The sequence below is a fragment of the Phaseolus vulgaris genome, chromosome 9 (genome assembly GCF_000499845.2).
Source record: "Phaseolus vulgaris cultivar G19833 chromosome 9, P. vulgaris v2.0, whole genome shotgun sequence".
Lineage (NCBI taxonomy): Eukaryota > Viridiplantae > Streptophyta > Magnoliopsida > Fabales > Fabaceae > Phaseolus > Phaseolus vulgaris.
In genome coordinates this window covers 22,590,373-22,601,926 of record NC_023751.2, presented here as the reverse complement: position 1 = coordinate 22,601,926, position 11,554 = coordinate 22,590,373, and the positions used below count along the sequence as shown (strand labels likewise).

Genomic DNA, 11,554 nt, shown 5'->3' with positions numbered 1-11,554 from the left:
GATATTTTATACACAAACTTATCCACTATATTTAGCTTTTTACCATTTGATATTTTAATTTATGTGACCAAACCATCATTTGAGTTATGATATTTTCATTTAGTTAATGAAGTAACACGCTTAGTAACACCAACCATGTCATTATATCATTCCAAAGTATCTCACACCCCTATAAAGCACTACATCCCACAAGAACCATACAAATGCAATTACCTTTAATAGGAATAGATTCATTTACCTAAAACTTTTAATAGGAATAGATTCATTTACCTAAAACTTTTAATAGGAATAGATTCATTTACCTAAAACTTCACTGTGATGGGTAGACAAGAATCTTCATGCAAACTCCTTAAGAATTTAATCTAAAAACACTACATGATCTAAATATTTTTTAAACTTAAAAAAATGGAAAATATAAGTTGGGTGGAATGGAATTTTAAACGAAATAAAAAATAATTATTTATCCTATAAAAATTTAAAATATAAATATTAAAATACTATTAATTTTCAATAATAGAGTTAATCATCCTTAACAAAAATTTAAACCTCCATTGATGTTATTCCATATTGAGTTGTCATCAACATGGGATGAAAATAATTATTATTGTAATTTAAGAAGTGTATAGTTTCCATTCATATGTGATGAAAGTATTAATCCTATAATTAAAAACTGAATAGATTTTAATATGGTGTACGATATGTATCAATATTTGGAAATGAATGCATGTAATTAATATTTGATGCTGCAATGTATAAATTATATGTTCCTTGTCCCTTCCTCGAAGGCAAAAGAAGTTTTTGTCTGAAATGCCTCCATGGAATTTCGAAGAGCGTATTATAGTTTATATTTTGTGTTTAAAAGAGTGATATTTAAGAGGTTGCAATGGTGATTAAAATTGTATAATATAGGAGATTAAAATGATTGGCTTATAAAAAGGAGAAAAGAATAAGAAGGTGTGAGTGGTGGGAAAAAAGAAAAGAAAGAAAATAAAAATTATCTTAAACTGGAGATGAGGGAAGAGAGAGGGCCCACAGAACCCTAACCTCTGTGATGTGATAAAGATTGAAAAAGGTTCATAAAAACACAAAAATAAGCGCCAAATCTGATTCATACGAACACCACACCACCACACACCATACACCATGACAACCCCTAACCATTCCTCCAGGAAGACCAAACGCCCTACTAACATTCACAGAAAGTCCATGTCCCTCCCCGCTCGTAACGGAATCTCCACTCCGGATGACGACGGAGAAAGGACCGTTAAGAAGCTTCGCTTGTCCAAAGCCCTCACCATCCCCGACGGAACCACCGTCTCCGAAGCCTGCAGACGCATGGCCACTCGCCGCATCGACGCCGTTTTGCTCACCGATTCCAATGCTCTGCTTTCCGGAATTCTAACTGACAAGGTCACCGTGCAATTTCACGCCGGTTTTTTTTTTTCCATTAAATGTCGTTTGCCGTTGTTCACGGTTCTGCGTGTCGTTTTCAGGACGTCGCTATGAGAGTCGTCGCCGAGGGGATGAAACCGGAGGAGACCGCGGTGTCCAAGGTCATGACGCGGAATCCCGTCTTCGTGACGTCGGATACCCTCGCCATTGAAGCGCTTCAGAAGATGATCCAGGGTTAGCTTCGTAAATCTTCTCTTGCAATCTCGAATTTCTAGTTAAATAATTGATGCATTTTTTTCACAGATTTTCGAATTGCATTCTGCGCTTTTTTTTTTCTTCGCAGAGGATGATCGTTGTCGGAAGTTATGTTAGTTAAGGGATATTAGTTGTTTTTTTCTACGTTACATAATTGCAGCTTGTGGAGCCCTGTGGTTATAAACATGTCTGGTCCATTTAAGTTAATTGAATTTGGAGGAAGCACTTTCAGAGCTAGATATGGAAAAAGTACATCACATGACGTATGTTAGTGTTGGGTCATAACTTTATTGCCTTTTACTACTGCCTCCAATTTTTTTTATGAGAACAATTAAGTAATTCTGGAAGATTAAGAAAATTATTAATTTAATTTATAGTATTAACCATTTCTTAAATTCATTGTTAAGGCAACATTTAGTTATGACAGGTACTGTTATCTTATTAGATTTAGAGTAATCTGTATAATAATAATTTCATTAAATCTTAATGCTTATTGCAGAAGTGAAGCGGAGAACAGTGTTAACAGAGTATCATAAATATTGCATTTAAGTTTTCTTTTTTCTTTTTTTTTGTATTATTCGCAACGTTAATGAAACACTTGTGATTAATGTATTTCTTCATTTACTCATTGAGTTAAACGTCAGGTTGATTTTGTGAAAAAATAATTAATTTAAAAGATAGTGTTAAGATATTTTAAGATTGATTCTCAGCAAAAGTACCCAACACTGCTTTTACTAATTGTTTCATTTTTTGTTTGTTTGTCCTTAAGTGATTCCTCAATATTTCTTTGGCGCTGAATGGCTTCAACTTTGTTGTCTTTCAATCCTGGTCACCTTGTGTTGTCCTTTGTAGAGTTTTTGTCGCTCTGTTTTTGTTTTATTTTATTTTTGCCCTTTACGTTTTCTTCTTCTTTAACTAGTTGATTATGCTAGAATCAGGCAAGTAATTTTAATAGATTCTCTCTGTGTATATGTATATTGTTTAATGGACTCATAATCTGGCTAGAAAGTATTTGATTAAGTGAGAAATATAATTTGACTTTTTTACTAATAGGTAAATTCAGACACCTCCCAGTTGTGGAAAATGGTGAAGTCATTGCCATGCTGGATATCACCAAATGTCTTTACGATGCCATATCTAGGGTGGAAAGAGCTACTGAACAGGGGAGTGCTATTGCTGCAGCAGTTGAGGGAGTGGAACTCCGACAGCCTAGTCATCTACCTGGTTGGTTAACAGTTTTACTTTTACATACATTCTTATTTATGATGCTAATTTTCCATGTATTATCTTCATGTTTTAATGATGCTAATTTTTTGTTTCAATTGTCAATGTTTTTTTCAGTTACAAATACTTTTATTGAAACATTGAGGGAGCGCGTGTTCAAACCTTCCCTGACAACTATAGTTGGTGAAAATACAAAGTAATTTCACATAACATTTTCTTGTTCTTTTACATGTTTCCAAGTGACTCTTTTATAATCAGATATGATAGTTTTACAACATTCTGTAGCTTTATGTGTTTCTAGGGTTGCTATTGCATCAGTATCAGATCCTGTCTATGTAGCAGCAAAAAGGATGCGGGAGTTGCAAGTAAATTCAGCTGTGATTGTAATGGAAAATAAGATTCAGGGGATACTTACGTAAAATCTTTTTCCTGAGGCTTTAGTCTCTTCTCTTAGAACATAATAGCAAATGACATTCATACCTGCATGCTTTTTATAAAAGCAAATGTCCTTGATTGATATTTATGAAATGGACATCGGAAATTTTTATTTTATGCACAATATATTGTCCTGTGAATCTGTTCTGCAGTTCGAAAGACATCCTTATGCGGGTCATGGCTCAAAATCTTTCTCCTGATGTGACTCTTGTGGAAAAGGTTGTTATGATTTTATTTTCTGAAGTAACTATACTGGAAAGTGGTTTATTCTGAGATGTGGTGTCATTTGCCTGCTATATTTGCTAGGTATCCTGAACTAATTTGATTTTCTTCTTTATTCTTCACTTTATTACTTATTTTTTGTTAGGTCATGACTCCAAACCCAGAATATGCATCTTCGGAGACCACAATTCTTGAGGCACTGACTATGATGCATAATGGGAAGTACTTACATCTTCCTGTGGTGGACAAAGGTTAGCTTTGCCTTCTTAATTGCCTACGTACTTCCTTACGTAATTGTGCTAAGTATTATTTATTTTGCACTTGCAGATGGAACTGTTATTGCTTGTTTGGATGTGTTGCAGATAACTCATGCTGCGATTTCGCTGGTAAATTTCATGTTTGAGTCTCATAAAATACATGATAAACGAAGTTTTTTTAATGGATATTGTAAAGACAAATATTCAGGTTATCCAGTGTGTCGTGTGACTCTGTTTCAGGTGATAACTGATGGTGCATGATAATGATTTTTATAACAATTGGGCCATTATTAATATTACACAAAAAATTACGTACAATTATTATGAATTAAGAATAAGAAGTATGTACATTACTAACATTTGGTACTATTAAACGGATGATAGTGCCCTGTTTCTAAGTTGTGTACTTTGTAGGTTGAAAGTAGTCCTGGAGCTTCTAATGATGCGGCAAACACTGTTATGCAAAAATTTTGGGACTCAGCTTTTGCTCTAGAGCCGCCTGAAGATTTTGACAGCCATAGGTACCTTGGTGATATCTGTTCTGTTTTCAATATATGTTGTTTTGTTCTGTAAATAAGCATATATGTCTGATTGCAGTGAAGCCTCTGGACTGATGACTTTGGACGGGGCAGATACCACAAAGTCTACATATCACTCTGTAGGTTTTGGAAATCCATTTGCTTTTAAATTTGAGGATCTCAATGGCCATGTGCATCGATTCTACTGTAAGTGACATCTTGGGGAAAGCTTTGCATGAACTTAAATTTACTGATCTGCATAAGCCTGGATTTATTATTTTTAGAAGTTGTAAGTATTTGCTGTTGTCTTTTTTATAGGTGCTGAACATCTAGACGAGCTTCAATCTGCTGTCATGCAAATAATTGGTGATTTTAATGAAGGAGAACGCCCTAAAATTCTGGTATGTTTTTATTCTAAATTAGTTTAGTCTGCCTTTTGGTCGTACTAAATGTATATATTATGATATGATGTCGGGTTTTGCTTCTCTTCTAGTATAAGGACGATGAAGATGATGAAATTATTCTCGAGACTGATAACGATCTTGTGGCTGCTGTCAGCTATGCTAGGTCTGCAGGACTGAAGGTGAAGTTGTCTTCTTTTTTTAGTCTTTTCATGTGACAATGTGGCCTTTCCATGGATCTGTTCTAATGTCTTTGATGCATGCTTACACTAAGCATCTTTTTATTTCAGGCTTTAAAATTGGATTTGCAGTTTGCCAATTCGACCAAACCAACAGAGGTATCATCTGGTACAGCCAGTATACAGAAATCCAGTACATTGTCTCTCCGTTCTGGTATTTTTGCGGGTGTTGTTATTCTTACGAGCATTAGCGTATTGGTGTACTTAAAGCGCTCTAAACAGTAATATATTTACTAGCTTGAAAGCAAACTGCTATAATCTTATTCTAATGATTTCCAGAGTATACTCGTTGACAAAGGAAATTATGGACACGGATTAGGTGTATATGATGTGGAGGTTTCTAATCACCTCTTATCTTTTTCTGTTTGGGTCATTGATGTATTATTTATAACTTACGGTGTAGTCGTAATTCTAAGTGTTACATTCTTCTCTATTAAGCTACTTGTAATTCTTTATACATCAACTTTTCATCACCCATCCCTCTAACCCTAAAAAAACTAGCTTTGCTTCCAGCAATTGTGATTCTCTTATCAGCTTTAGATCACCCTCAAGGTCAAGCCAATTGAACCAGGAAACGGTTTATGTTTTTGAACTGGAAACAATGTTCAGATCATATATATGTTTTGCTAGAATATAGAACATCTAACCTAGCTAGTGAACTGGATAAAAATCACTTTAACTGTTTTCTTAGTAGTGCTTGATTTGACACTAACTAGAGCTTCAAAAGCACCTGCAACTTTCTGTATTGTTAAAAATAAAAATTAATAAAAGTAAAATAATAGAAGTGAGCCATTTTATGGTCTGTTAATAGTTTGAGTGTGGTTAAATTGATAATGATTAAATAATGTTATTTCAACTTTGAAGCATATAACTCTTGAAATATAATTTTTTAAATTAACATGAAATTACAGTAAACGTAAACAGAATAATAATTTCTATTAGCAACGAATAGAAACTAAATAAATATAATCATAATTAGCTATTATCACATTTTTTGGTTAAAACTACATGAATTAATAGTTTTTTTTTTATCTCAAGTAAACCGATTCCACCAGATTTTGACCAGTTTTCGTAGTTTTAGACTCTGATTCTCTGCATGACCTATTTTGGGATTCATATATATAAAAGAGATGTATCACGAAGGCATCCAACATTTTGAAAGATTGGCCACGGTTGTTTCAGAAGTAGTGAAGAGCGAACTTGAGAGTCTTATTATCGATGAAAATGAAAGAAGGTTATTTTCCCTTCAGATCAATGCTCAGTTGTGTTACACTTTCTCCAGCTTACTTTCCATTGTAGCAGGTTTCGAGTTGGTTGACATTTATCCCCTAACCCTTTGTGTGACACGTGTAGTAATGAAGACTAAACTATGTTGCGTCTTCAACGTCATTGTGCTGATTCAAATCAAGTATGGCAACAACTGGAGTTGGACAGAGATCAGGATTTCTACTGAGCAGAACTGGAGTTGTCAACAAATATAAAAACTTCAGATGGCATTATCATACGGTGGCTTGCTGGATCATTTGGAAGACAAGAAATGCAATGATTTTTACTGATACAAACTGGAACTAAAATGACAGGGCAACTTGGAGACATTGTCCTTCTACACTTCGTTCATGCGTGCTGATGCTATATGGGAGTAGATATTAGAAGCTAATTGTTCTTTTATATATATACATATATATATATATATATACACACATATATTATAGGAGGTACTTGTATGAACAACTATACAATTTTTATAAGAATTCATTTTTCTCTGATTATAATCTGCTCAACTTTGAAAACCAACATAAACAAGTGCATTTGGAGTTCTTATCATGTTAGTTAAGTAAATCAAGGGAAAGTCCCTTTTTCTGTTGCACAGCACAAGCATATCCAAATCATACCCTGTTTTCCGGCAGCTTCCTTGCTTTCTGTCCCTATGTCCTTACCCGATTGATGAGAAAAAAACGTAATAAATATAGAAAAATCAAATGTCACCAAGTCCTAATAAGAATTTTATTATCGAATTCAACTTTCAAAAAGAAAAATCAGATTTTAAATACATTTATTGTTCAATAATACAAACTGAGTCCTTTACGAGGTTAATAGTGATAACATTTTGAAAATATAACGAATTATTCAAAAAGAAAATCGTTTCAGGACATGTAATTCGGTAGGAATAATTTAGAAAATCACTTTAATAATAAAGCATAAAAGAATAAAAAAATCTTTTTTACTCCATAAAATTAAATAGTTGAGCATTAAGTACAAGATTAATGTGTATTACAAATGAAGCCACTAGCAATCGAAATATAGAATAGTTTGTCAAGAATAGCCTTCATTGACTAACGTACACTATAGACAACAGCAAACTTACCCTTGCTGCCAAATCATGGATAAAAGGTTAAAGAGAGACTGCTTTTCAAATCTAATCAAGAACGAACTAGATAAGAATCAAACAACATAGCTATATGAACGACCACAGAAACATTAGCAATTTCTACAAATACTTTCGTGCAAGAGCTCGGACTTTAGTATCAAAATGTGATGACGTGATCCGGGAGCCAGGCAAGTACAGGGGATTGAGGAGAGTCTGCAATTTCCCAAAAATACAATAAAGTTACTTCATCTCTTATCACTTCAACAATCCATAATCCATGAAATGAAGTTTACAAACAGATTTAACATATGAATTTGCACTTATTTTCACAATCAAATTAAGAGGGCAATTAACAATTTCAACTTCTTTTACTGATAGGAGTGTTCCCAATCTTATCCTTTTGCGCAGAACAAAAAGTAGTAGTTGAAACTCTGAAACTCTAACTACCGTAAAGTAACCTTTGGGGACTTATTTTGTATTCTGCATATTGATACATGAAGAATATTGTTCTCCAACAATTAGTAAGGATGGAATATTGTAAGGCTTCTATAAAACTTTAAAATTTCAGTTTTTCTGTCATTCTAGATGTTATGTACCAAGTTAGGTAATTTAGCATTCCTATTATAATGAAACATTGAACTGGTAATTAGGAGAAAATATTGGAGATCCTATAGCGACTAAATATAAAGTCAATTCATACTATATGGATGGATGCAAATCTCATCTTACAAGCTTTCATACTATATGGATGGATGCAAATCTCATCTTACAAGCTAGTTTTGTAAGGTTTAGTTAAGCTTAAAATTAACTTCTTAAGATGGTAGCAAAATCATTTAGAACCTATCCTACCAAAAGTTTGTTGGGCCTATTGTGTCACTCGCTAACGAACCACTATTGGATCACCCATAAATATATAGTCACATACACAACTTGACTGGTTTTGACCTAAGATGTATTAGAAATTTCACATTGACTAGAGATAAAGTCAATTCATAGTATATGACCAAGTGCAAACTTCACCTTACAGACTAGCTTTGTAAGATTGAGTTAAGTCTAAAATTCACTTCTTAAGAGTAAAATGTAGAATGTGACTAATTCAATATTTTGATAAGACCAGGTTTTTTTTTTTCATTCTAACAGCTAAAGATACTTTGTATAGTATATGAACGAGTGCAAATCTCACATTACAAACTAGTTTTGTAAAGTTGAGTTAGGTTTAAAGTTCACTTCTTAAGAGGAAAATTTAGAATGTGACTAATTCAATATTTTGATAAGACCAGGTTTTTTCATTCCAACAGCTAAAGATACTTTGTATAGTTAGCGAAGCATCCTTCAAGGTACCGATAAACACTAACTTTCTCATAAATCCCATTTCAAGACAAGCATGTTGTAGAATAAGAAAAGGCCACATATGAGACTAACAAAGGCAGTGATAAATATGAAATATGTTATTAGGGTAATCAAGGAAAAAACATATCACCTTTATGTAAAGCTCGTGCACATCTTGGAAGAAACTTTTAATGCCGTCATCATTACGAGAGTCATGTAGCAACATCAATCTGGTATGTATGATAAGTCAAGGAAAATCTCACACAAATGGAGGAAGAATGTTTATAAGCTTTTAAGAATTCTCCACTCTTGGCTTTTTCATTTTGTTTCCCTTCAAATGACAGAAGGAGAACAAGGACAATGGCAAAACTATACAATTAAAGCAAACTAAACTGAATGGTCCTTAAAGGTGGGTACTCAGTACTTCGTTTATTTGGATAAAACAAGATTAAACAAAAAAAGGTGAGCAACACAAGAAGGGCACTACAACTTTTTTTTATCTCAACTGTAAATAAACCGCACATATAAAGGATATGACCAGCTGTAACATACACGGACACCACAAGTTCATTAAACCTGTCTACCGATTTCAAGTACCTGCGTAGAAATGTTTAAGGAACAAGATGTTGAGAAAAAGAACACGTAGAACAAGAAGCACAAAAGAGGATCATGATGTAAAAAGTTTCAAATTTGAACTAGAATTATGTATCAACCAAAAAATTAACTCACATAGCACTAGTAGTCCATGCAAGGTCCTGGACAATATCCAGAGCAGCGTGGAGGATAAATTGATGCAGCTGAGCAGCATCCTCTCTCTGTCACCAAAGCATGGAATTGAAAAATGATGTAAATTTGGTGAAGAAAAAGAATAAACTTCTTTCAAAGCCACATAAGACAAGCTGATGCACGAGATTCAGATAACTATTTAAATTAATCAGGTGAAAAATACAAAACATTAAGCAAACAATAATAGCGTAAGAAAATCACACAACTTAAAGTGATGCATGAGTGATCATGGGTCAATCCACCTAAATAGTCTGAACCAATATGCAGCAAGCAACATGTTAAACAATATAAATAAATTTCATACATCAACAAAAAGCTTGAAAATCAGAAAAGCTAAAATATAGAATAAATAAAGAAAACCACACTTTAGCAGCTACTCCAACTTCAGCTTCATATATAGGAATGTCATTTCTGCTAACGATGATGAAACAGGCCGTGGTTGCCATTATCAATACCCTGCACACACAAAATACAGAGAGGATATAAATATATTATTATTATGCTTATGCTCAATATAACCATAAAAAAAAAATCGAAATTGTAATGAAGCCAATTACAGAGAAGACAAATGAGGGGAATATGGGGACAACTAGTAATAGTCACGTGGCAGCTGACAGCATAGTAGTTAGAATTCGAATCAAAATATGGCTTTGCCGATTCAAATCGGAAGATGAATCGGGGTTTGAATCGTGACATGAATCGAATGAATCGTGAGATTCGCGATTCTGTTTCGTTATTTCCGATCAATCGATGAACGGCAGTGGAGAAGAGAAGAGAATAAATCGAAGAGAAGAACAATGGAGAACGCATAGAAGAAGAAAAGTGATGAACACAGAAAAAAAAGTTACCTCACTGGAGAAGAGGGAGTTCACCGGAGAAGAAGAGGGAGCTCACCGGAGAAGGAGGGTTTCTTTGGGAGAAGTAGGGTCACGAACGAGAAGAAGATCTTTGGGTGAAGAAGGGTCCGAGAAGAAGACAATTTTCTATGATAAACTTTTTAGTTATGAGAAGGAAGCACAATTTTAAGAAGGTAATGATATATTGAAATATTTTTATACATTACAATCTTTAATATTATTTTAACATTTGTTTTCAATATTATTATTTTAACATTTGTGTATATCATTTAATTACAAAATTATGATTTATTATATATATTTATATTTAAATTCATTCTTAGTATAAAACTCTCATCATTTCTCTTTTCTCTTTTAAGAAAAGCTGAACCACTTAATCTCAAGAGGTGGCTGAATCACTCTTAAATTTTTTTTATAGGATTATTTATTTTTAAAAAATCAATTTTATTTTTAAAACTATTTAAGTTTCTAATCATTTTATTTTATTTTAAAAAAAAACTGTATGGATCTTCTCGTTTCTTTATGGTGTCTTAATTTCTCATAGTGTCTTGTTTTTTTTTTTTGTCTTGTTCAATATTTCTGTTATTGTTTAGGTGTATTATGTCATCTCTTTAATGTACATGATCATACATGTTTTCAAGAAAACTTTCATCACAACTAATTTCACTCTATGTGTTAGTATCATGACGAGAGATGGAAGTCTATTTATAAAATATATAGAATGTGCAACAACATAAGGCAATTTTGATTGAAACATGAGAGATCTAGTGAAATTGAGAATGTGTTGGTGCTTTGTTTCAACAACGGAGTTTTGTTGGGGAATCTCCACACAAGTAGTTTGATGAACAATATCATATGTAACATAAAGATCTTTCCAACAAAATTCTTCGATATTATCGATTCTTATTATCTTTATGATTATCAAATTGATTTTAAATAAAAGTAATTAGTAAACTTCTCGTTTTTGTCTTGCTTTTCATAAAGTAAATCTAGGTGTACCTAGTGTAATCGTCTACAATAATGAGAAAACATTTGTGTCCATGTATAGAAGGGATGCTAAAAGTTTCCTGATGTCTGTGTGAATAAGATCAAAAGGACTTTTGCAAACACTCTTACACAAGGGAAAAGGCAATCTGTGTTGTTTAGCTAAATGACATGGTGTACAAACAATTGTTTTATCAAATTGTATATCAATATAGTTTTTACTCAAGCATTCTAGCACCTTTTTTAAAGGATGATCGAGCCTGCAATGCCAAACGTTTAGATCTTTA

The 11,554-nt window shown here is 33.2% G+C and overlaps 2 protein-coding genes across 3 annotated transcripts; one reads left to right on the top strand and one right to left on the bottom strand.

Moving 5' to 3' along the window:
- The first annotated feature begins 900 nt into the window (after nucleotides 1-900).
- On the top strand, nucleotides 901-5,400 carry LOC137820320 (CBS domain-containing protein CBSCBSPB3-like). Its single transcript, XM_068624349.1, has 13 exons — nucleotides 901-1,410; nucleotides 1,494-1,626; nucleotides 2,701-2,871; nucleotides 2,989-3,067; nucleotides 3,173-3,286; nucleotides 3,459-3,525; nucleotides 3,674-3,779; nucleotides 3,856-3,914; nucleotides 4,200-4,306; nucleotides 4,383-4,510; nucleotides 4,622-4,704; nucleotides 4,797-4,886; nucleotides 4,995-5,400. Exons 1-13 carry the CDS (start codon nucleotides 1,144-1,146, stop codon nucleotides 5,166-5,168), a joined length of 1,578 nt encoding a protein of 525 aa, XP_068480450.1. The 5' UTR covers nucleotides 901-1,143; the 3' UTR covers nucleotides 5,169-5,400.
- Nucleotides 5,401-7,342: 1,942 nt separating this feature from the next.
- LOC137820321 (uncharacterized) lies at nucleotides 7,343-10,466 on the bottom strand. Of its 2 annotated transcripts, none has more exons than XM_068624350.1 (6): nucleotides 10,275-10,466; nucleotides 9,792-9,882; nucleotides 9,370-9,455; nucleotides 9,163-9,237; nucleotides 8,792-8,870; nucleotides 7,343-7,524 (listed from the first exon to the last, which is right to left on the bottom strand). In XM_068624350.1, the coding sequence occupies exons 2-6, from the start codon at nucleotides 9,870-9,872 to the stop codon at nucleotides 7,432-7,434; spliced, it is 414 nt and encodes a 137-aa protein (XP_068480451.1). In that variant the 5' UTR covers nucleotides 9,873-9,882; nucleotides 10,275-10,466; the 3' UTR covers nucleotides 7,343-7,431. The 2 variants fall into 2 exon arrangements, with proteins under 2 accessions (XP_068480451.1, XP_068480452.1); XM_068624351.1 differs by having other exon boundaries at nucleotides 8,792-8,878; nucleotides 9,177-9,237; nucleotides 10,275-10,444.
- Nucleotides 10,467-11,554: the final 1,088 nt, after the last annotated feature.